We start from the raw sequence: 24,621 nt of genomic DNA, 5'->3' as shown, positions 1-24,621 counted from the left end.
ATTGGGGGCCTCGTAGTCTGTGTCCCTGGTTCCAACCAGATGAGAATGAGACGTGCTGAGAGCCGGCCGGCGAGGCTCCCAGGCCAGTGGCTAATGTCTGGTCTGGTTCTCTACTCTGCCCCAGATGGAAAGATTTAACAGTTCCAGAGTTAATCTGGACAGCCTGGCTGACCTGGAAAACTTGGTTCAAAGACGGAGAGAAAAGCGACTGAGACGTAGGGTCCCCCCCAAGGAACCTGAGCCCGTGGCGAAGGTGAGTGAGAAGTCGGAGTTGGGCGAGAGGCACATGCGGGGCCCGAAGCCAGAGGAAGAGCTTCAGTAGACACTATCGCCTCCCAGGCCTGGGGGCTGAAGTCCAGGCCAGGCTGTGGGTAGGCAGTCTGCTCCTGTACGGCCCTAGCTTCTGGGGTTGCGGGTGCTCTCAGGGGTCCTCGGCTTGCAGGTGATCCTCAGCCCGTCTTGGCACCCTCCCTGCATGTGCCAGCCTGTCCAAATGACATTGCAGGACACCAGACCTGCCGAACTGCGGTCACTTCAGTGTGTCGCACTGTTGGGGCCCTCCTACTGCAGCATGGCCTCATCTTACCTGTCACACCCGCAGGGCCCCGGTGCCCGAGTCAGGCCATGTTCTGAGGTGCTGGGAGTTCGGACTCCAGCACAGGAATCTTCGGGGTACACAGTCGACCCTCAATGTCTACGGTCTCCGTGCGGGCCAGCGCGCTGGGCCAGGCCGTGGGGGTCCCTGGGGCCAGGCTGGTGAAGATGTGCACACGGGCTGCACCTTGGAGGGTGATCTGGTCTTGACCTTCACCTCACCCAGCTGCAGCCCCAGGCCCAGCTGGAGTCTGTGGACCTGGAGATGTTCCTGAAGGCAGCTGCGGAGAACCAGGAGGCCCTGATCGACAAGTACCTGACGGACGGCGGGGACCCCAATGCCCATGACAAGGTAGCATGGGTGGGTAGGGTGCAGGGGCTCACAGCAGCCGCAGAGCGCCGTCTCAGGGTGCTCCTGCCCTGGCCTACAAGTGCAGGGCTTGTCACATGGGCATGAACCCCAGAGCCTCCTGGGCGGGAAGGGCCTGCTGCCCGAGGGAGAACAGGCGGCTCTGCCCCGACTGGGGCCAGGGCGGCCTCTAGGGGTGGCTGCACGCCTATGCCTGATCTCCTGTCCCCCCAGCTCCACCGCACGGCCTTGCACTGGGCCTGTCTGAAGGGCCACGGGCAGTTGGTGAACAAGCTGCTGGCGGCAGGAGCCACTGTGGACGCTCGGGACTTGGTGAGAGCGGGGAAGGCCCGTCCTCCTCACAGACGAGAGCTCTGCCCGCCATCCCGGCAGGCCAGAGTGCTTTGCTGCTTGTTTTACAGCTGGAGAGAACACCCATGTTCTGGGCCTGCCGTGGAGGCCACCTGGACATCATCAAACATTTGCTAAACCAGGGAGCCCAGGTCAACGCCCGGGACAAGGTAAGGGCACCCAGGGATGGCTGCCATCCTGGAGGGAAAATGGCCCCTCGGGTGCAAGGCCTCCTAGCCCCAGCATCGCTCCCCACTCGTTCCTCAGATTTGGAGCACCCCCCTACATGTCGCGGTGCGCACGGGGCACTCTGCCTGCCTGGAGCACCTCATCGAGTGTGGGGCCCACGTTGACGCACAGGACAAGGTAGGTGCTTGGTCCTTCCAGCTCAGACGGCCCCACCAGGGGGCAGGGCCCGAGGAGCCTAAGCTAGACCCGAGGTGTGGCCTGCTCAGTGACAGCCTGCCCCGACCTTTCTGAGTAGGACTCGCCTTTCCCGTAGGAAGGAGACACGGCCCTGCATGAGGCTGTGCGGCACGGCCACTACAAAGCCATGAAGCTGCTGCTCATCTACGGAGCGAAGCTGGGCGTGAAGAACGGGGTGCGTGCGAGGGGGCTAGGGCCTGGCAGCAGTGAGAAGGCGGGGTGGAGCTCCCAAGGGACGGAAAACTGACTGGCATCCCTGTCCCCAGGCCTCTGTGACCCCGGTGCAGCTAGCACGGGACTGGCAGCGGGGCATCCAAGAAGCACTGCAGGCCCACGTTGGGCACCCTCGCACCCGATGCTGAAGACGGACGGACCGACCCATGGGGCCACTCAGCTGCCATTCCACCCCTTCACCTCCCACGCCTCTGCACCCCCGTGGTCCTCGCCCTCAGTCCGACTCCCCTCTGGGGCTTTGCTTTTGCAGGCCTTGAGGCACCCCTGCTGGGCCTGGGAAGCAGCACCAGTGCCGGCGGGTAGAGCACGCAGGCTGCCCTGCCTTCAAGGGTTGGGCACCTCCTTCCCCGCTGCGACGGGGGCTGGGACTGGGGCAGAGGACCACGGGCAGGAAAAGCGAAGTGGGGCCGGGGGTGGTGTGGGAGCCGGGGCCAGGGCAGTGATTGGGCTGTGCTGCAGCAGCTCGGCGTCTGCGGGCCTCAGTCCTGCCGCAGGGCCATCTCCTGCAGGCGGTGGCTCAGCTTCACAGCCAGCAGCTGCCATCAGGCCCACAGGAGGCCACACTGGTCCAGGCTCTGTGCAGCAGCTGGTGCCTTGGGCGGGGGTTTCCCCGGGACTCCATTCTATCAGCAGCAACCCTGATAGCATCTGGAGCAGCTCTAGACTTCAGTCTGAAGGATTCTGGAGGTGGGTTCTGGCCATCTGCGGGGGCTCTCAACAGGTTTGAGGCCCCACACGTAGAAGGCCAGGACCAACCTGGTTGCCTCAGAAGCCCCAAGGCTGTTAAGCAGGGCGACCAGGGAAAACCTGTGCCCACTCTGAAGGTTCTGGTCAGCGGCTGCAGGCTCCTGCAGGGGACTCATGCCTGGGTGCTGGGATTACTTGTGGCCCACTCAACTCTTGAGGCGGTGGCCCGTAACCCTCGTTTGCCTGAGGCTCTCATGTCCCCTGTTCTGGAGCCTGCTTTCTTGCCTAGACCCTGCAGCTGCACAATCCCACCGCAGAGGCTCGGACACTGAGCAGCTCGGAACTCGCCCACAGGGACGGCAGGGGACGGCCAGGGGCACACTGCCCCTCCCCCCTCACTGGCTTCATACAGGCTCCCTGAAGACCCCTCTTCACTGTTCTTGATGGCTCATGTTTCACTGACACTGTACTGGCGGGGCTGGGCCCTCACATGCCAGGAAGCTGATCCGGGAGAGTGCTGCCCCATACCGAGCACCACTGGCGGAGGGGAGGGCTCCACGATGGAGCTCAGCCTCCCCTATGGCCCCCGAGTCGGAGGAGGTCGCTGGGTTGACACCTACTGTGCAACAGTTCTGTTTAGTCCAACCCTGGCGGCCTTCTCAGGCCAAGAACGAGGCTACTGTTCCTACCTGAAAATGCTGACCAATGCTCCACACCCCCTTCCACGGGCAGCTCCTATCCCGTGGTGGCAGGGCCAGTGTGCACCCAGACACTAGTGCCATGGGTGACAGGCATTCAAGACTACGCAGACACCTCATCTACAAATGGAGGATACTGAAGTGACAAAAATACCTTTTTATATGGATCAGTAATTTATGTTAATTAAACTGGTTGACTGTCCACAGCCCAGTTGTCTTTTCTGGTACAGGGGGCACCAGGGACTGCCTAGTTAAGCCTATGGCCATACCCTCAGCACAGAGCTCAAGACTGTTAACCTGCCCACCGGGACAGCAGCGGGCCGCCCAGTGCCCGGTGGGCGGCGTGAGGTCCCAGCACACGCTCATGTGCTCAAGGCATCGCTGCTCGCTGATGGACAAGCAGAGCGCCGGCTCTCGACCCCTCTTGCTTATTAGAGTCATCAGGGCAGGTGTAACAAGTCCACATGTCAGGAGCCAGCAGATGGTGTGAAGGTCGCATCGCTGGACTCCCACGTGGCCAACCGCATGGGAGTCCCAGACCTGGTAGCTTGCAACACTTCAGGCATGTGTGCATGCATGCCAAGGATCCTGGGAGAATAGATCGCAGCATGGCCATCCCCCCAGGGGGAGGGAGGGTGATTTCTCATTTTCCCTATGTCTCTGTCTCTCTAGCGGGCGCACATGCCCTAAGGCAAAACACAACAACAAAAACACACACCTCTGGCGAAAAAGGTCCTCATGTCTAGACCAAGGCAGAATCCCTGAAGATAGGAGCCCCGTACCAGCAAGCTCACACAGACACGCTTATCTCTATCCATGGAGAGTGTCCTAAGGAATCTACAAAAACCAAAATGCCACCTAAAATACAGTACAAACTCTCAGGATACCAGACAGACATACAGAAATCTATTATGACCTATCAATGAACACATGGACATGAAAATTAAAAATACAGAGACCAGCAGTTGACATAATGGCTATGTCACTGGGCTCCCATGTAGTTGACTGTGGTTCAAGTCCTGGACCCAGTGGCCTAAACTCACACCAGGCACGTGTGTGCATGCCCAAGATCCTGAGAGAATGGAAAAGGGATTGTGGCGTGGCCATTCCCCCGTTATTTCTCGCTTTCTGTCTCTTTCTGATGAGTGTATGTGCTCTATAGCAAAACCCTCTCCAAGAAAGAAAAATTACAATACCATTTACAATCTCTTATTTTTGGGGGGGAGAGGTTTTTTTTTTCTGCTATAGGGCGCATGCGCTCGCCAGACAGAGATAGCGAGAAATCATCCCCCAGGGTGGATGGCCATGCTGCAATCCCTTCTCCATTCTCTTCTTGGGATCTTGGGCACACACCTCTGGCATTGAGTTTTAAGCCACCGGGTCCAGGACGTGAACTGCGGTCGACTACATGGGAGTCCAGCGACATAGCCATTATGCTAACTGCTGGTCCCGACAATCTCTTATTTTTAAAAGAGACTTTTGTTATAGGGTATGTACACTCCTCGGAGAGAGAAAAACAGGAAGTGGGAATTCACCCCCAAGGAGATGGCCATGCCGCAATCCCTTCTCTCCCATTCTCCTCTCAGGATTTTGGGCACGCACACAAACATGTCCAGTGTGGGTTTTAAGCTGCTGTGTGGATTACGTAGGAGTCCAGCGATGTAACCATTACACCATCTGCTGGTCCCTACAATCATTTCTTCAAGATATGAAATACTTAGGTCTTAAATCTAACAACATGTAAGGATTTGCTGCAAACCACAAAACACTAATGCATGAAATCAAAGATTTAAATAAAGACATACCATGTTTGTGGACTGGAAGTCACAATATATAGTAAAGATTTTAGTTCTTCCCAAATTAATATGCAGGCTTACCATTTCCTATCAAATACCTGCAGCTGTTTGTAGATGCACCAGTTATTCTAAAATTCACAAGAACATTTATAGCTAAAACAACTTTGAAAAAGAATAGAGGGTCGATAATCAGTCCAATTTCAACACTTACTCTAGGTAATCAAGAAAGTGTAGTCCTGACAACACATATACAGATAACGGAACAGCAGACAACCCAGAAACCGTCACACAAATACGCCCAACTGACCTGTCAAAGGTCCAAGAGCAATTCAGTGGAGGAAGACGGTATTTTCAATCAATGGTGATGGAGCAATAGGTTTTAATTAAAAAAAAAAAATTCAGACCTAAGTCTTCTAACTTATTCAAAAACAAATTCAAAGTGGATTACAAACTTAAAAAAGAGACATGACAATCTTCAGGGTTTATGACTCAAGAGTTCTTAGATGTGATGCTAAAAGTATAATCCATAAAAGAAAAATCTGTAAAGTGCACTTCATCAAAAGTAAAAACTTTTGTTTCAATTAAGAGCCTATTGGGGGACCAACAGATAGTGTAATGGTTATGTCACTAGACTTCCACGTAGTCAACCACGGTTCAAGTCCCAGACCAGGCAGCTTAAAACCCACGCTAGAAATGTGCACTTGTTCCTAAGAGAATGGAGAAGGGATTGCAGCGTGGCCATCTCCCCTAGGGGGTAATTTCTTGCTTTCTGTCTCTGTCTCTCTGGTGAGTGCATGTGCCCTATAGCAAAAACATCTCTATTTGGGAACCAGCAGTTAACATAATGGCTATGTCGCTGGACTCCCACGTAGTCGACTGCAGTTTGCGTCCCGGACCCGGTGGCTTAAAACTCACGCCGGGCGCGTGTGCGTGCGTGCCCAAGATCCCGAGAGGAGAATGGAGGAGAAGGGATTGCGGCGTGACCATCCCCTCTGGGGGGTGATTTCTCACAAAGCAAAAACCCACCCAAAAAAAAAAAAAAAAACTATTAAAAAAAAAAAAAAAAGCCAACTGGGACCAGCAGATGGTATAATGGTTATGAGACTCCCACAAGGTTGACTGCAGTTTGAGTCCCAGACTTGAAACTTACACCAGGCACATGTGCCCAAGATCCCGAGAAGAGAATGAAGAAGGGATTGTGGCGTGGCTATCCCTCCTGGGGGGTGATTTCTCACTTTCTGTCTCTCTGGCGAGTGCACACAACCTATAGCAAAAATTTTTTTTAAAAAAAAAAAAAAAAGTGAGCCTATCAAGGCACCAGCAGGTGGTATGGTGGTTAAGCTGCTGGACTCTCATATGACTGACCAGTTTGAGTCCCAGACTTGGCTGCTTGAAATGCACACCAGGTATGTGTGCATGAGTGCCCCAGATCCCTAAAGAACAAGAGAAAGGATTGCAGCATGGCATCCCCCTGCCCCTAGGTGGTGAGTTCTTGCTTTCTGTATCCCCAGGGAGCACACACACCCTGCAGCAAAAATTTCTCAACAAAAGAGAAGCCTATTAAGTAGATGAAAATATAAACCAAAGTGAAAATACAAAGAGATGGTCCTCCTCGGCTACTAGGGAAATGCAAATGAAAACCACAATGAGGTATCACTACACAACCATCAGAAGAATGAACTGGGCGGGCAGGTAGTTAAAGCGTGGTGGTTATGGGCACTGGGCTCCCACATGGTAGACCTCAGTTTGAATCCCAGACCTGGTGGCTTGCTTTTTCACTTTCTCTCTCTCACTCTGTCCCTCTGGTCAAAGTAAAATAAAGAAAGAGAGAAAGTAAGTTAAATAAAGTAATTCTAAAAACAAAAAAAAAATTAAAAAAAAAAAGGATGAATTAAAAAATAAGTGACACCACCAAATGCTGGTGAGTTCTTGGAGAAATTAGATCACCCCTACTTTGCGAGTGAAAACGTAAAACTGTAAGTCACTCAGAAAAAGTGTGACACTTTTCTTTAAAAACCAAACATGCAATGACCGTATGACCTAGGAATTGCACTCCTGGCATTTACCCTAGAGGAAAAAATTCTTTGCACAGAAACCTGCCATCGTATGAAATCCGTACACAGATGTTCGTGGCAGCTTTATTTGGAATAGCCAAAAACTGGGAACAGCCCAGATGTCCTTCAAAGGGACACTGAGTATACCATGGAATACCACTTAGCAACAGAAAGGAACAACTACGGCTGCGCAACAGCCCGATGAATCTCCAGAGAGTTACAAGGAGGGAAAAAGGCCAATCCCAAAGAGTTACATGCCCCACGATTCCATTTATACAGCATCCTCGAAATGACAAAGTAACACAGATGCACAGATTAGTGGCAAGGGATGGTGGGGGGACAGGCCGAGAGAGGTCCTTGTGGTGGGATCGTTTGGCATCTGGACCGCAGAGGTGGTTACAGGGGCAACACAGAATGAGAGCTCCGCACTGTTCTGATGCTACACTGTAACTATGTAGGCTGTCACCACTGTGACAGAGGGAAGGTGTAGGGCCTCTCTGTAACTTCCTATGAATCTGTAATTATTTCAAAATACAGGGGGGGGGGAGCAATAGCTCTAAGTGCAACTTGGTATCCTGGATTGGATCCGGATCCTGAAGCAAAAAGGATTCATGGAAACAACGGGAAAGTCTGAGTCGGTATTTAATAGTACTGCACCAACATTAATGTTCTCGTTTTGATGAAGGTACCAAAGCTACATGAGATGTTGGCATTCGGAAAGCTGGGAGAGGGGCATATGGAACTCTTCGGGGAATTGTAAAATACCTCAAAAAGAAAACCCCAATGCCCAGACTACACCAGACACCCCGGGGGTGGCCCGGCTGCCGGACTGATAATTAACCAGGGGCGCTGTGTGTGCAGCTGAGGGGAAGACAGCTGTTCTGGAGGGTGAGATGATTTTCACTGTTTCCCACCCGGGTTTGCCCTGAGAACAGTTTCTGAGCAAGCGCACCACTGTTCTTTTGGCCACCAGTCCTATCTATAAGGACCTAGACTCTTTTGAGAAAGGCTCCAGAAGCCCTCCTCTCTCCCTAATCTGTGATCCTGTCCCTGGGATGCCCCAGCTGAGGAAATACAGGTGAATTAAAAAACACCGATGCATTCTCATTCCCCCTTCTCTAAAATCCCATGGCTAGGAACAGAAAATAAGCAAAGAACTTGAAATGTTTCAGGGATATAAGGAAAACGCTGATTTCTTTTGTTTTTGTTTTTTTAAAGAAGAGGAAGGATCCACCCAGCTGGTGCGCGTCCTCTCCCCCTGCTGTTCCCCAAGCATGCTGCAGCTGCACACCACCTCCAGGGCCCGTGGGAAGGCAGGACGGGGCAGAGCAGACGGCAGACCTGCCCCGAGAGCAGAGTAAAGGAGCAGATGCAGCATACGGGCCCCTTCCTCCCACGCGTGGCCTCTTAACATGGGAAGAGGCAGTACTGTTCGTGGCAAGTCGGTGCGGCGGGCAGAGAAGCAGAGCGTGGGTTCCCTGGGCGGTGCTGGCAGGAGCCAGCTCACCGGCCCAGGGCTCCAAAGAGCAGCCTCCATAGGAGGGAGCGGGACTGGAGGGACAGACGCACGGGCCACAGTGCCCTGGGGTTTGGCACCTGGGGAAGGCCAGGGCACATGCGTTAAATACGGCATTGAAAGGGAAGCCAGAAAGTGTCACCTCGACACCAGGGACGAGGCCCAGACTAGTGCTCTTGGCTTGCTCAAAGTGCTGCCAGCAGCAAGAGGCTGGCAAATTCGAAGCAGAGTGAGGACAGGTCATGGCTGCAGAAGGCAGTGACTGAGCACTCACATCCTGGCGAGGCCCAGAGAGGTATAGGACCCTGCACTGTCACTGCCTTGGGAGGGGGGAAGGGGACGACGGATGATGACACTCCTCTCGTGCCTTCCCGAAGCAGGCCTGGAGGGCTGTGTCCTGGCTGACCCCCATTTCCTAAAGGAGGGCAGGGCCTGCTGCAGACCCCTGGCACTGCCGCCTGGGTCGGAGGCAGCCCAGGACCCACATCTGTAAGACCATCTAAAACGTGGTCTGGAGGGGCGGGGACTGCTTGGCTTGCTCCGGCTCCCCACGTACTTGTCCGATCCCCAGATCTGGAGCTGCCTCGCAAGAGTCAAACTCCTGGGTTTCGCCCCGGGCTCTCTTCCACTGGGAAGCCGGGCCTGCTGTGGCTGGACCCTAGAGGAGAGAGGGAAAGGAGAATTACCAGGGCTGGAAAGGCGGCGGTCCCATCAAAGCCCAGCATGAACCCCCCTCGGCAGGGACGGGGTGAAGCAGGAGGGCCTCTGGAGACTTCAGGAGGCGGCAGGGCAGAGCTGGCAGTGATGAGCCGGACAACGGCCAGCCTAGCTCAGCCTCCCAAGAGTGCGTACCTCTGAGGACAGATGCCATCCCTGAGAGACAGGAACAGCAGGGACTGTGGATTTCTGAGCCTGGAGGGCCCAGTCATGAGGGCAGTCAAGAGGTACCTGCCCTGGACAAGAGTGCCCCATGCTGGGAGGCAGCCTTCTGTCCAAGGCCACGTACGGCACAACCCACCTCCAGGGAGAGCTCGGTGCCACTCCCACACCGCGAGGAACACCTCCCCGTCTGGGGAGCTGAAGGGCTGGGAGAGGGAAGCCGAGGAGAAGGAAAAGGAAGGTATTTACCTTGGCGTTTTTTTAAAACAAAAATGCTCACTAGTCCACAGTCATTTATCAACTGCAGTTTCCAAATGTGCCAAAGAGGGAAAAGTTTACTGGGAAGGCTAGAGAGGAGAGACAGAGAGAGACAGAGAGAGAGAGAGAGAGAGGAGATGCGCTACTGAGCTGAGTGGGCCCTGCACAGGCCCGGCCCTTTGTGTCCCGCAGCTCAGCACCCGAGGCAGGCAGGCAGGCAGGCAGGCAGGCAGGCAGCACAGACTGGCTTGGAAATGCAGCTCTGTGCACCTGACGTTCAGATTCGGACCCCAGAATTGGAACTGGTAGGCCAGGGTCAGGAAGCTTTCTGTCGAGGGCCGGTATCTGTCGGTGTTACAATTCATTCTGCCTCTGCCACAACTCAACCCTGCTGGCACAGCTCAAAGGCAGCCCGATCCAATCATAAACAAATGGGTGAGTGTCAATAAAACTTTATTTACAAAAACAGGCAACCAGCCAGATATGGCCCTTGTACCAGTTGGAAATGCTCATGCCGGGGCTGGCAGGTGGCATGATGGTTAAAGGCGCTGGACTCCCACATTGCCAACCATGGTTAGAGTCCTGGAGCTGGTGGCTTGCTTTTCTCACTTTCCCTCTCTCCCTTTCTCTGGTCAAATTTAAATAAATAAATAAAGTTAAATAAAATAATTCTAAAAAAATTTTTTTAAATGCTCATGCCTCTGGAATTTCAATCAAGGCTCTTCTCTGCTGGGGATTGAGAACCTTATCTCCAGGGAGTCGGTCTCACCTGCCCTACTTCAGCAGCTCCCACTCCACTGAAATCTCCCTGTGTGCAGCGACACTAGCTCTTGTGGATGGTGAAGGGGCTGACAGGGCAACCCCAAGAAGGCCCCAGAGAGTTTAGGCAAGAAGCTTGAAAGACAAACCTCCCTGGGGGCAAGTGTCAGACTGCACGTGGGTGCAACTAACCAACATTATGTCCACAGACTAGTTAACCACCCATTACAAAGAGAAAATGACCTTGAAGCCCCCATCATTCACCCTCTCACAGGACAGCCCAGTGACTGGCTGAAGCCAAGAGAGGATTTTCAAAATCTTGGCACGAGATAAAAGACGCAGTGGAGGCAGGACCATCATTCTGGACTAGGTCCACGCCTTGGGCATAACAGGTGTAGTAAGAGCAGCATACAGAGCAAGAAAAGGCCCTCAGGTGGGAGAACTAAGACTGAAAGATGTGTGTGTGTGTGTGTGTGTGTGTGTGTGTGCATTTTTTTCCCTAAGAGATTTGTGCTATAGGGTGTGTGCACTCACCACAGCGAGAGACAAAGAGACAGAAAATGAGAAATCACCTCCCCCGGTAAGGATGGCTACACCACAATCCCTTCTCCTCCATTCTCCCCTCAGGATTTTTGGCACACACACATAGAAACCCAGAGTGAGTTTTAAGCTGCCGGGTCTGGGACTTGAACCACAGTCGACCATGTGGGAGTCTAGTGGCGTAACCATTACTCCATCTGCTGGTCCCAAAAGACTCTTATTTTAACAAACTAAAACATCCTGGCTCTGAGAGCCACGTCTAATGAGACAGTGTGAACTTCTGTATGGGGTGTGTGGGGGGGCACCCCATAAAATCACACGTCACAGTGAGGGAACACAGGCTTAACCACCCAAGAGCTACAGTGCCACCAGCACAGCGTCACTCCTGTGGGGTGTATGCAGCCACGCCCGCACCCAGGACTCGAGAGACGCAGCTGCTGTGCCCTTTGACCAGCACCCAGAGCTGGAGCCCACAGGCGCAGGGCCATTAACATGCCTGGGGGGAGGGTTCTCTGTTCCTTGCACCTGACCGTCACCTTTCAATTCAGAAAGGACTCTTCAATTATGAAAATATGTTTGCGCTATCAAGTGTGGGTTTGAGGAAACACAGCTGTTCCCTGTGAGGCTCCGGGGCACCAAGTCAAAGTGCTGGGCCATTTCTTCCCCACCATACAAGATGGCGGGTAGAAAAGCTGCAAAGCAGGATACTAAGGAGAAGAAACCTGAAGCCAAGAAGGCTGATGCCAGTGGCCAGGTTAAAAAGGGTGACCCCAAGGTTAAAAGGCCCAAGGAGGGGAAGCCCCATTGCAGCCAAAACCCCATCCTAGTCCGGGGCATCGGCAGACACTCCTGGTCGGCCATGTATTCCAGGAAGGCCGCGTACAAGAGGAAATACTCGGCCCCTAAATCCAGGATCGAAAAGGAAAAGGAGGAGAAGGTTCTTGGGACTGTCACGAAACCAGTTGGTGGAGACAAGAGTGGTGGTACCCGGGTGGTTAAACTGCACAAATTGCCTAGGTATTATCCTCCTGAAGGTGTGCCTTGGAAGCTGTTGAACCACAGCAAAAAACCCTCCAGTCAGCATGTGAGAGAGCTGTGAGCAGCATCACTCCTGGGACCATTCCGATCATCCTCACTGGATGCCACAGAGGCAAGAGGGTGGTTTTCCTGAAGCAGCTGAGCAGTGGCTGCTACTTGTGACCTGACTGCTGGTTCTCAATCGAGTTCCACTGCGTAGAACACACCAGAAACTTGTCATTGCCACCTCCACGAAAATTGATATTAGCAAAGGAAAAATCCCAAAGCCCCTTACCGACGCTTACTTCAAGAAAAATGGCGGAAGCCCAGATACCAGGAAGGTGAGATCTTCGACACAGAGAAGGAGAAATACGAGATTTCAGAGCAGTGCGAGATTGATCAGGAAGCTGTGGACTCGCACATTTTACCAGAAACCAAAACTGTTCCTCAGCTCCAGGGCTACCTGCGATCCGTGTTTGCCCTCACAAATGGAGTCTATTCTCACAAATTGGTGTTCTAAATTTTTTGCCAAGAACCTAATTAAATAACTGCTCATATATTAAAAAAACAAAACAAAACAAAACAAAGTGCTGGGCCCATGGCCAGCAGGTGGTGTTGTGGTTAAGGGGCTGGACTCCCATATGGCCAATCTGCAGTTTGAGTCCCAGACCTGGTGGCTTGCTTTCTCACTTTCTCCTACCCCTCCCGATGAGTGCACACGGCCTGTAGCGAATTAAATAACCATCATCATAAGTAAATTAAATTAAAAACAAAAAAAGTGCCAGGCCTTCTGTGACTCCCCGGCATCACCTGTAAACTGCCCTCTCCTATAACCAGTGGGAGGGTAGCCGAGTTCAGGAAGGCCCTAAGCGCACTGCCTGGCAGAGTGATCGTTCAGTAAGAGCGCATCTTCCTCCCTGCGAGGTGGAGAGGGAGGAACAGGGCAGGCAGCTGCAGGTATGGCTGCAGCCTCTCCGGAAGCCCCCCTGGCTCCTCCAGGAATCTCAAGCCCTGGCATCTGACCTCAACCAAAGAGCTCAACAGAATAAAAGCACCTTCTTGAAAAACAAGAGCGTGTCCTGACTCCCCGCTCCAACCCCCAGTCTGCACTTGGACTTCACATACCACAGGGACAGGTATGCCAGCCGCCTCCCCTGGCTCCCCGCCCACAGCATAGCCAGTCTCTTCCAGCATGATCTTCCTGCCAATGGAGCCCTTTGACAGGATATGCCTTAAACATCAACACGGAGCCAGCAGGTGGCACAGCAGTTAAGGTGGCCGGATCCCATGGGGCTAAGTAGTTCGAATCCTGGACCCAGCAGCTTGAGAAACACACTGAGCCCACGTGTGTGCCCAAGATCCCAGGAGAACAGAGGAGAAAGCACCGTAGCATGGCCATCAGGGGGCTCAGGGTCATTTCTCACTTCCTCTTTCTTTCTCCGGCAAGTATGCACGCCCTAGAGCAAAACTAACTACCACCTGATTAACTAACCACGTGAACAGACCAAACTCTCAGCAAGCACCCTTCAGTTTCGGGGATGGTGCCCGCCAGCCATCTACCATCTGAGCTGGGCCTGCTGGTGACCCAAATCTTCGCTTTCCAAGTGACCTAGCCCGAATCCTAAATGGCCAGAAGACGGTCTCAACTAGAACTTATTTTCATGAACTATCACCTAATCAAGTCAACCCATTCTAAGAAGCCCTGGAGAGAAAATGATGACTTAATATACTCTATTTAAAAATTTGGAGGGCTGGCAGGTGGCGTGGTGATTAAGGGCACTGGATTCCCCACATGGCTGACCATGGTTCAAGTCCTGGACCTGGTGGCTTGCTTTTTTCCGCCCCCACCCCTCTCTATGCCTCTCTGGTTCTAAGTAAGTAAGTAAATAAATAAGTTAGTTAAATTAAATTAAAAATAATTCTAAAACAATTTTACAGGCCTGGGAGGTGCTGTGATACTTAAGGTGCTGGACTCCTACATGGCTGACTGAAGTTCATGTCCCAGACCTGGCAGTACTTTCTCTCTCTCTGGTCAAATTAAAAAATGATAATAAATAAAGTAAATAAAATAATTGCTAAAATTAATTGTTTTTAGACAGGATCTCACTACACTGTGACCCTCCTGCCTCTGCCTCCAGAGTAGCTGTGACTATCAGCATGTGCCACCCACCTGGCTTTCAGGGTGGGGAAAACGAGCTGGGGCTCCCGCACGGCCTCACCAGCACGCTACCACGGCTGGGTCAATGTGCTTTCAATGCCAGTCCGTCAATAGCCGGATGTCATCCAACCCACTGAGAACATCAAGGAGGGAAAAGGACAGGCAGGACGGAGAAAGAATGAGGGCAGGCAGGGACAGGAGACGAGGCCTGAAGGAGCTCACACGTCCTCCGAGTCCAGACCCCACAGGACGTCCATGCGGGCTCACCTGCTGCCCCAGCAGTCTTCTCCCCGAGGAGCCTGGTCTGGCTGCCTGGGATGACCTGGAGATCGATGCTCTCAGGGGACTGCGGCAGGTTCTGGGCCCGGGTGGCCAGGAGTGCATTGAGGTACTGCAGCCGTGTGACCTGCAGGACAGACAGCATTACCCAGCAATGCATCTGGGAGTGAGATGCAGCTGAGGCAGGAGAGGTCAGGCCCACGCCCTTCTGCCGGCCCACACCTGAACTAGAGGGGACCAAGGAGCAACGCTACGCTAGCTGAGGGCAGAGGAAAGCAACAGAACCAAGTGTTTCTAAGACCTCAAGTAGACACTGGTGTGGAGGCCTGGAGACAGGACCAGACCACCAGTGGTCAGGGACCACCCAGGAGCTGGGGCCGCCATCCTCCAGGGCAAGCAGAGGGCCTTACACTGGCCGGCCTTGGAGAGCATCCACCAGGGTCTGCTCTCCGTCTAAGCAAACTTGCAACCAGCGCATGGAGCCCCTTGAGGACACAAAGCCAGTTAGAGCCAGCATCAACGGTCAGCCCAGGCGGTCACCTTAATGAGCTGCAGGTCAGAGAGGGCCCTCACGGTGTAGTCAGGACAGTACGTGGACGAGCGGGTGCCATCGGCTGGCTCGGGCTGCAGGTCGTGGCGGGTGGGCTGGAGCGAGGACACTGGGGACTGGTGAACTGTCAAAAGCAACAACAGTGATGGCAGAAATCAGCACCAGGGGCCGGGAGCCCCGCCCTGGGGGGACCACGGCACGGACTCTGAGATCCACCCCACAACCGCTCCTGACAGCATGTGGGTAGAACCTGGAGGAGGATGGCGGACACACCTGGGGAAGACTGTGCAGACAGGACTGAATGACGGAGCAGAGCAAGAAGTCCCCCCAACTCCCACAGCCCCAGCCCGAGAAGCCACCTGAGAGGAGTGGCAGCTCCAGCAGAGGCCGCGGCTTACCTGAAGACGGCGCCGTCAGGGCAGACACTCCATAGTAGGTGAAGGCCCCGTTCTCGAACTTCAGGCCCTCCTTCCCGATCTCCACCTCGACCCTGCCCTGGGAGGGACGAGGGGCAGGGAGAGAGGTGTGGATGAATTATCTTTCCTTCCGAAGAAAGCTCAAGAAGAAACCAGCAACCCAATGACTCAAGGGGAGAGGCTATCTGCATGTGCCTGGCCTGCCTCTTCTCCCAGGCCGGGGCCCCGCAGGCACCTGCAGGACGAGGATGAAGTAGTCGGCAGGCTGGCTGCGCTGGTACAGGTAGTGGTGCGCTGCCAGGCGGTCGCGCTCGTCAAACCTCACTTCCTGGTTGACGCTGGGGTGCTTCAGCAGGTGCAGCAGCACCTTCTCGGAGATCCGCAGCGGGCTGAAGACATCCACCTCTGCCCCGCAGTTTAGGGGAAAAGGGAGAGTGTCCACCAAGGCCAGGACGGCGTGGGTAACAAAAACGGATGCTGCTGCCCACCGTGCTCTCCCCAGGGCCGGGAGCTGCCGAGCCTCCACAGCCAGCACCGGGGGGCTGGGTGGTGCGGGCCATGCCTGCCTGGCCGGGGCCTCTCTCGGCCACCTGGCACAGCAGAGCCAGTCTCAGGTGACCCCGGACCCACTGAACAGTGAGCAAGGACGGCCCACACCTCACCTCGGGAAAGGAAGCGCTGGGTGGCCAAGAGCAGCTGAGGCGAGAGTTTCACTTTATATTCATCGTCCGACACCTTGAACAAGGAGAATTCCTCCTTGCGCTTGGGAGGGGCGCTCAGGGAAGCAGGCTTCTTCCTCACCATGGCGTCTCCTGAGGTGAGGAGATGGCGTGCTTAGGCTGCAGCCACTGCCCAACCATCACGACCAAACCAAGGGCCATGCTCCGTGCTCCTTCCTCAAGGCCTGGGGGTTCTCGGGGGGAGACAGCACCCGAGCCCCCGAGGACACATCCCTGGCAGCACTCCCTTGACGGCCCCGGCTGTCATTCCCACCACCTCTGTCCTGGTACCACAGTGGCCCACATTCCAGACACGCCCCGAGAAGTGCCGAAGGGCCTTGCCTGCCTTGGAACTGGGTGAAGAAAACGGTGATCTTTAGAGAACACGCCTCCCTGGCCATTAAGAGGCCTGGCTGGAGAGTGTGCATCTGGTCATTACGGTGGGGCAGCAGCAGCTAGCCTGGCAACCCCGTGCCCACAGTGGTCTCAGCGATCAAAGCCCAGATGCTGCACTTGGGGACAGAGGTGCAGGTGTGGTGACTCGTAACACACCAGGGTGGGCGGCTCAGGTGGGAGGCCTCAGCCGGCGAGCACGGGCTGTATCTGCACTGCAGACTGGGGCCGCCCCCCAGGGCCAGGACTCACTGCTGCTACCAGACCCTCTCGGTAGTCAAGGATGGAGATGTGTCTGGACCATGCAAAAGACCTTGCAGAAGCAACGGCCCCAGGGAAGGCAGATGGGAAAGGCCCACGAAGGGCGAGGAACTTGCTCCCGGATGGAGAGCATCGGGTCCACCTGCTGATGGGCCGCAAGCAAGCCCAGGCACCGCGAGGCCACCGATACAATGGGCTACACCGCACAAAGTACAAGCGTGAGCCCCACGCCGAGCACACCCTGAGCAGGGGTGAGTGGGCTCCAGCCAGGCTCCGCAGCCGGAGCCCCACGCAGACAGAAAACCGCCAGGAGGCAACACGCACGGTAGTCTTCAGACTCGTCCAGGATCTCGGACTTGATGATCTCCTCGATGACGTCCTCCAGGGTGACCAGGCCCAGCACCTCGTAGAAGGGGTCCCCTTCGCCCTCGTTGTTCACCCTCTGCACGATGGCCAGGTGGGACTTTCCTGCGAGAAGGGGACATTCGTATAACAGCACGACAGGGACCTCCCAGTTTTCATCTCCCGGTCCAAGCCCAGCTAAAAAACAGAAGCCAACGCCTATTCCAGGGATGTTCCGGCCTCTGCCAGACATTCTTCCTCCTGAAGTCTCTCAAGACGCTTATGAGGATTAGCCACGGTCCACAAACAAAGAAAAGAAATCTCAGAGACCGCCTCCATCATCACAACAGCCTGAGGCAGAGTAGCAGAGCTGGGATCAGTCCTAGGCCCAGCCACAGGGCGTAGACAGAATGCATCCGGTCCACAGCAGAAACGCCTCACAGGACAGCCAGGCCACAGCCAGGCTAACCAGGGCACCAACTCCAGAATCCCGGCCGTCTTGGACAAGTCTAAATGGGGGAACCCAACAGGGCTGCCCAGCTGGCCTCTCTGTGGGAAGGTGTTTTGTTTTTTTTTTTGCCAGAGCCCACACAAACTTGCCAGAGTGAGGGAAGAGCAGAGCGCAACCCCAGCCCCCCAATTGGGTATAGTCAAGCTACAATCTCCCGTCACCTCTCCATCCTGTCGGGATTTTAGGCACACGCATGTACCTAGCGTTCCTTGGCTCAGGCTGGATCAAACCGCAGCAAGCCAGCCCTTGCTTGGATCCAGACTCCTAAACCACCAAGCCATGGGGCCAGCCCTTGCCCTTGTCTCTATTCGTGATGGTATGCACAGGCACACATGGGGGGGACACTTCCCACAGGGTCTGGTCACACTCCTAGTCCTCTTCCTCCAGTCCAACGGATCTTGGTCACTTACGTGTGCCAGGTGTGTCTCAGGCCGATTGGGGCTTTGAACTGCGTTACGTGTGGGATCCAGCTTCTCCTGAACAGCTCATAACTGCTAGACCAGTCCTGCCTGTCTTAAAGCTATCCCTCAGGGCTTCCCCAGAAGATGAAGATAAACAGTAATGGACTCTTCTTCAGAACAGTGCCCGAGGAAGAGCAGCAGGCTGGAAAGTTCCACCTTGCTCCTAAGTGTTTTTTGTTAGTTTCCTATTTGCTTAGTTTATCTGTTTAGTGAGGAAACAAGCTTAAAAAAGCTGCAGTCTTGGGATCAGTAGTTAGCGTAATGGCTATGTCGCTGGACTCCCACATAGTTGACCGCAGTTCGCGTCCCGGACCTGGTGGTTTAAAATTCACACCGGGCGCGTGTGCGTGCGGCCCCAAGATCCCGAGAGCAGAATGGAGGAGAAGGGACTGTGGTGTGGGCATTCACCCTCGGGGGTGATTTCTCACTTTCTGTCTCTCTATCTCTCTCTGTCTCTCTGGCGAGCGCACACACCCTATAGCAAAAACCCCTCCAAAAAATAAATAATAAATAAAAATTTTAAAAACAAAAACAAAGAAACAGGTGAGGGCCGGCCCTGTAGCACAGGGTTAAGCGCTGTGCACTGGGAACCAGATACCACAGGATGGAGAAAGGAGGGAAAAGGGCAGTGGTGTGAGCATGCCCTGCTGAAGGGGCTCCTGCTCGCTCTCTTTGGTGAGCGTCCTCTGGCAGTTAAAAGAAAGAACAAGACCAGCAGGTAGCATGGTAGTTAAGGCACTGGAATCCCACACAGCTGACAGCAGTTCAAGTCCTAGACTTGGTAGCTTGAATGAAAATCACAATAGGGGCCGGCAGGTAGTGATTAAGGGCACTGGACTCCCACTTGGCTGACCACGGTTTGGGTCCCAGAACTGGCGGTTTGCTCTCACGCTTTCTCATTTTCTCTCTGTCTCTCTCTTACTCTGTTCCTTTCTGTTCAAATTAAAATAAAGTTAAATGATCAGAAAAAAAAAATCACAATAAATAAGTGCTTAGAGAAAGAAACAGGTGAAATCGAGTTTAATACAGCTGGCAGAGTCTGTGCCTTTGGCTGGGAAACATCCTGTCGCTCGTAGCGTGTGCTGGTAGCTGGGACTACGATGCTCGCATCTGTACTAGACAAGCGCAGGCTTTTCTCCTTGTCCTCACTCTCTAAACAACACGGCATCACAACTGTCTACGGAGCACTTACACCGTACAAGGTATAAGTAGTCTCCAGTCGATTCACAGTACACAGGAACCAGCAGATGGTGTAATGGTTACGCTGCTGGACTCCCATGTAATCAACCGCAGTTTGAGTCCTGGACCCACCAGCTTAAAACTCACGCTAGGGGGACCAGCAGTTAGTGTAATGGCTATGTCGCTGGACTCCCATGTAGTCGACCACGGTTCGAGTCCCAGACCCAGTGGCTTAAACTCATGCTGGGCACGTGTGCGCCCAAGATCCCGGGAGGAGAATGGAGAAGACCTGAAGCCCCCCCCCCCCCCCCGGGGGGATGATTTCTCGCTTTCTGTCTCTCCGTCTCTCTCTGGCTTTCTGGCAAGCACACATACCCTACAGCAAAAACTTCTAAAACAAAAACAAAAACAAAACAAAAACAAAAACAAAACCAAACAAAAAGACTCACACTAAGTATATGTGCGTGCATGCCCAAAATCCCAAGAGGAGAAGGAAGAAGGGACTGCGGCATGGTCATCCCCCTGGGAGGTGATTTCTCATTTTCTCCGTCTCTCCAGTGAGTGCATGCACCCTATAGCAAAAAAAAAAAAGGACCCTCTCTGTCTCAAAAAAATACAGTATATAGGAGGATGTATATAGGTTATATGCAAATACTAAAGCATTTTATGTAAGACTCGAGCGTCTGTGGAATTTGGTCTGGGAGTGAGGGGAGTTCTCCTGTGGATACCAAGCAATGACTGTATATCCCAAGTAACTCAATATAGTCAAAATATCGTTTCAATATATAATAAATAGAAACACAGTAATGGATGGGACCAGCAGATGGCGCTAACAGTTATGTTGCTGGACTCATTGACCGTAGTGTGAGCCCCAACCCAGGACACCAGGAGTGTTCATATGCCTGTCCAAGATACCGAGAAGAAAACGGTGGAGAAGGGATTGTGGAGTGGCCATCCCCTCGGGGGGGGTTTCGCTTTTTGTCTCTTTCTCTCTGGTGAGTGCATGTACCCTATAGTGAAAATCTCTCTCTCATAAAAAAAAAAAACGCGCTCATAAAAAAAAAAAAAAAAAAAGTAATGGCTGTTTTACTCATTGTGTACTATGTCTCCGAAACCCGGTGTGTGTCCAAGCACAGCTCCAGTCAGACCAGTCACCTTTCGAGTGCTGCGCGGCCACAGGTGGGGAGTGTCTGGAGTAGGCTGTGCAGGCCCAGGGGACGGAAAGAACGGATTCCACCCAAGCCCTCTCTGTCACTAGTAAAGAAAGCGGAGGGCGAAGCTCACCTGGACCTGCATGTGAAGGCGGTACTTGCTTCAAGAATCTCTTGAGAAATCAGAAAGGCGAGCTCCCGTCTTTGTGAGTCACACTTCACACGCTGCGCGCCTAACAAGTAACGCACTGTCCTTCCAGGACGCTCTAACGCCCATGGCAACGGCATCATGTCGGGGCCCTGCTTTCCAGCGGGGAAGGCCAGGCACTCCAGGATTCCACTCTGCTAGCTGCCTGCTGCATTTCTAGAAGCCTTCCCACCCTCGGTGTTTGAATTAGGCACCTTCTCTTTTTTTTTTGGTGGTTGTTTTTTTGTTTTGTTTTGTTTTGTTTTGCTATAGGGCGCATGTGCTCGCCAGACAGAGAGAGAAAGAGAGACAGAGAGAGAAAGAGAGACAGAAGGCGAGAAATCACCCCCTAGGGGGGATAGCCATGCGGCAATCGCTTCCCCTCCATTTTCCTCTTGGGATATTGGGCATGCATGCACACCCGCCCGGCGTGACTTTAAGCCACCAGGTCAGGGACTCGAATCGCAATCAACTACATGGGAGTCCAGTGACATAGCCATTACGCTAACTGCTGGTTCCCCATTTCTTTTCTTAAAATCACTGCCAGAGAGATCATGTGCTCACCAGAGAGAGAGGGGAGGGGGAAGTCACCCCCTCCAACAGAAGGGGCCATGCAGCAGTCCCTTCCCCATTTTTCCATCCTGCCCAGACTTAGGGCACACACATGCAGCTGGCTTGCTTTTGGAGCTGCGGGGCTAGGGACCTGAGCTGTGCAGTCAGCCATATGGAATCTGGCTCCCTTAATCAACAGGCCACAGGGCAGCCCTGTTGGACACCGCGTCTACAAGGGCCATTGGTTTCTTGCCACAGAAATACAAAGTTCAAAGGCCAGACCAGGAAGGCCAAGGACACAAAACAAAGTTTGGGCAGTCGTCTCTGGAGCCCAGGAACCAGAACCCAGGTTCTCAATGGCCACCTCAGAGCAGAGGGACCACACCTTGGCTCCTTCTTCCAGGAAGCCTGTGGCCGGGCTACCTACAGGAAGGGAGCAACTAACTTCTCTTCTCTCTTGCTTTCAAACTTCTGCAAAACAGGCATGTTCCTCTGTGACATGCCACACTGAGATGACCCAGTAATGAATGGGAGAAAGCAGGGCTCCTAAAAGATACCCATGTGACTTAATTTCAAGATGTGAGGGTCCAGAGAGCAACCACGACAAAGCGGAGGGGCAGACAGAGGGTGGCTGGAATGACCAAGTCTACTCTTCAGGGAAGGCCCGGAACCACTGGCACCACTCACCCAGGTGCTCAATGGGCAAGCTGCAGAGACATGAGCCAAGCACAGACAGCACACCAGGACAGGCCGACACCAGCCAGAAAGCTCTGGAAAGCTCTGTAGAGTTTTACTTTGTTAGCAGGCTCCAGGGTGCTCCAATGATTTGGACCCTGGGGGACCCTTTCATAATGCCTAATTACCAGGATACTCTTAATAATGCAGTTGGAATTCAACCTTCTCGGCCTTCCCTTGGTTTCCTAAAGCCGTCACGTGACTGTAGACTAAGAAACCTAACACTGCTCACAGCTGTTCCTACATCTCTGGCTCTTGATCAGGTTGTGGCAATCATTTGGCTTTGACAGACAGGAGACCAGAGCTCACTTTAAATGAGACTCTGAAAAGCTCACCCATCCTAATCCTTTCTTTGGTGGAATGTCCCTGAGTAGCACCCTTGGGAGCTGACAAAGGTCACACAGGGCATCCACTCTTCCTGGTGATAACTGCATAAAATAACGTGTGTCCCCTCAAGTCTGCCCTGACTGAGGGACACCTCGCCAGGCAAGGTGCCGCTCCCTTAAACTACCAAGTTCCCAGACACACGGTGCTCTGGAAGAGCTAAGGAAGAGGGCTTAGAATGGTAGCTGCCAGGATGCCATGGGCTCCAGCTCCAGGAAATTCAGAGGGGACCACCACCTCATATGCTTGGCAGAGACAGGAAAGGAATTGACTTTCTTTTTTTTTAAATTTGCTATAAGGTACATGCACTCACTGGATGGGGAGACACAGAGACACATGGAGAGATAAGGAAAGAGAGAAAGCACTTCCCAGGGAGAATGGCCACACTGCAATCCCTTCTCCTCCATTCTCCTCTTGGGACTTTGGGTATGTGCACACATGCTCCTGGCATGACTTTTAAGCTGCCAGGTCCAGGACTTGAACCAAGCAGTCAGCCATGTAGGATCCAGCCGTCTTAACCACCACACCACCAGCTAGCCCAGGAATCAAGTTTTAAACCTCAAGTGCCACAAAGGCTGCAATATACCCTTTATGTATAAGCAGAGGAACGCATAAGAGAGTTAGGACTAAAGAACTTTTATCAAAGAAAAAGAAAGATAGCTAGCTGCCAACGACTGCTCCAGGGCATTACTCTGTCCAGAGAATGGCCCTCACGCACCCCAAGAGTGATAAAGTCAAGGGGGACTGAAGGGGAGTTCAATTCCCATTCGATCTCCAGGTTCCAAAAATCTCGCCCACTGGCCCTTCGGCATGTCAAGCTGCTTCTGGAGCAGTAGGGTCACAGCAGAAAGGCACAAGTCATCCAGCATCGGGCTGCCCGAAGCCTGCGTAGTTCTCCGGAGCTGCCCAGAGCCACCCACCCAGGACTGGAGCAGCCTGTACTGTGGCCGTCCCTCTCCACATTTCTTTCCTACCAATGTTTTAACCTAAACCTGTTCCACTCACCCACCTTAAACCCAAGGAGGAGAAAGCGACCTCCCCCCACCCGACGGTGCTCGGGGTAGACAGCTCGCCCGCTGCAGCTCTCCCACCTCTCCATCCCCAACCATCCCTCTGGGATGGACCAAATCCACCCTTGCAAAGGCCACTGGCCTCCTCGCGGCGCTCGCTTTTCTCAGAAGGTGGTCTCTTTCTTTGGCTTCCAGGACATCCCACGTCTCTGGCTCTCCTCCCTTGGCAGTCTTGCCTCTTTTAGCATTGCTCCTGGGCTTCCCCTGCCCCTCAGCTGTTGGGCCCGAGCCTGCAAACAGGAGGCTGCAGGCCCGAATGGAACCACGCATGCGTGTGCTACTCAAGGGTTTAAGCCCTCAGCCCCATTCCTGTGGCTTGAGGACCGCTTCTGTGCCAGCGTCAATCTGCACCATCCCTCAGGTCTCTCACCTGCATCACATCAGCTGTCAGCTGTGTCTGCTAGGAGTGTCCCTCTCCAGGCACTGCACAGACACAAATTCCAACGTCACACTGAACTCACCGGCTGCCTGACCCAGCCCTCAGGTTAGAGCACCACGTGAACAGCCACGTGGACCTTCTCAGAGCCTCCTTGCTCCACAGCCCCTCAGCCAACCCTGGATCCTCTTAATTCCCCCTGCTGCCAACGCCCGCTGGGGCTCCTCTGCAAGCCCCGGGTGCAACTCCTTCCACCTCTGCACCTCTTATCGGGGTCCCTCTTAACTGCTAGCCTCCACGCCAGCTGCTGGTCTGTATGGACAACTCAGTGCCACTCTGAGCCCACAAGTCGCCATGAGCCTGCCCTGCCTCCAGGATCCTTCCCAATCAACAAGAACATTCCGGTTCTTCCAGACTGGGCCCCAAAAGCCCCAGGCCAATTTCATCTACCACATACGAAGGGCAAGGCCACAGCAGTGGCGATCCTGACACTTACGGTATGAAAAATTTTAAAACGGCTTTCTGGGCGCGTGTACGTGCATGCCCAAGATCCCGAGAGGAGAATGAAGGAGAAGGGACTGTGGTGTGGCTATCCCCCCTGGGGGCTGATTTCTCGCTTTCTGTCTCTCTGTCTCTCTGTGTCTGTCTGGCGAGCACACGCACCCTATAGCAAAAAAAAAAAAAAAAAAAAAAAACAAACAAACAGAAAAAAAACAGCTTTACCCAAACTTGCCAAACC

General features: G+C 53.7%; 2 protein-coding genes across 4 annotated transcripts in view; one reads left to right on the top strand and one right to left on the bottom strand.

Moving 5' to 3' along the window:
* Window positions 1-3,541, top strand: part of ANKRD23 (ankyrin repeat domain 23) — an 11,940-nt gene extending 8,399 nt beyond the window's left edge. For 2 of the 3 annotated variants that reach the window (XM_006166565.3, XM_006166566.3), the window contains exons 5-9: window positions 1,178-1,276; window positions 1,366-1,464; window positions 1,562-1,660; window positions 1,797-1,895; window positions 1,987-3,541. In XM_006166565.3, the coding sequence (XP_006166627.1) occupies window positions 1,178-1,276; window positions 1,366-1,464; window positions 1,562-1,660; window positions 1,797-1,895; window positions 1,987-2,082 (492 nt within the window). In that variant the 3' untranslated portion in view covers window positions 2,083-3,541. Of the gene's footprint in view, window positions 1-111; window positions 254-820; window positions 947-1,177; window positions 1,277-1,365; window positions 1,465-1,561; window positions 1,661-1,796; window positions 1,896-1,986 lie in introns of those variants that run through there. The other variant, XM_014583434.2, reaches the window with a different exon arrangement.
* A 3,701-nt stretch (window positions 3,542-7,242) lies between these two features.
* CNNM3 (cyclin and CBS domain divalent metal cation transport mediator 3) overlaps window positions 7,243-24,621 on the bottom strand; it is a 29,906-nt gene continuing 12,527 nt past the window's right edge. The window contains exons 3-9 of the mRNA XM_006166633.2: window positions 17,259-17,402; window positions 16,224-16,373; window positions 15,797-15,966; window positions 15,544-15,640; window positions 15,136-15,269; window positions 14,584-14,722; window positions 7,243-9,363 (exon numbers count right to left, since the gene is read on the bottom strand). Of these exons, the coding sequence (XP_006166695.1) occupies window positions 9,299-9,363; window positions 14,584-14,722; window positions 15,136-15,269; window positions 15,544-15,640; window positions 15,797-15,966; window positions 16,224-16,373; window positions 17,259-17,402 (899 nt within the window). The 3' untranslated portion in view covers window positions 7,243-9,298. The remainder of the gene's footprint in view (window positions 9,364-14,583; window positions 14,723-15,135; window positions 15,270-15,543; window positions 15,641-15,796; window positions 15,967-16,223; window positions 16,374-17,258; window positions 17,403-24,621) is intronic.

Source organism: Tupaia chinensis, unplaced genomic scaffold, assembly GCF_000334495.1.
Source record: "Tupaia chinensis unplaced genomic scaffold, TupChi_1.0 Scaffold144276_1, whole genome shotgun sequence".
NCBI lineage: Eukaryota > Metazoa > Chordata > Mammalia > Scandentia > Tupaiidae > Tupaia > Tupaia belangeri.
This window is presented reverse-complemented; position numbering and strand designations above follow the sequence as displayed.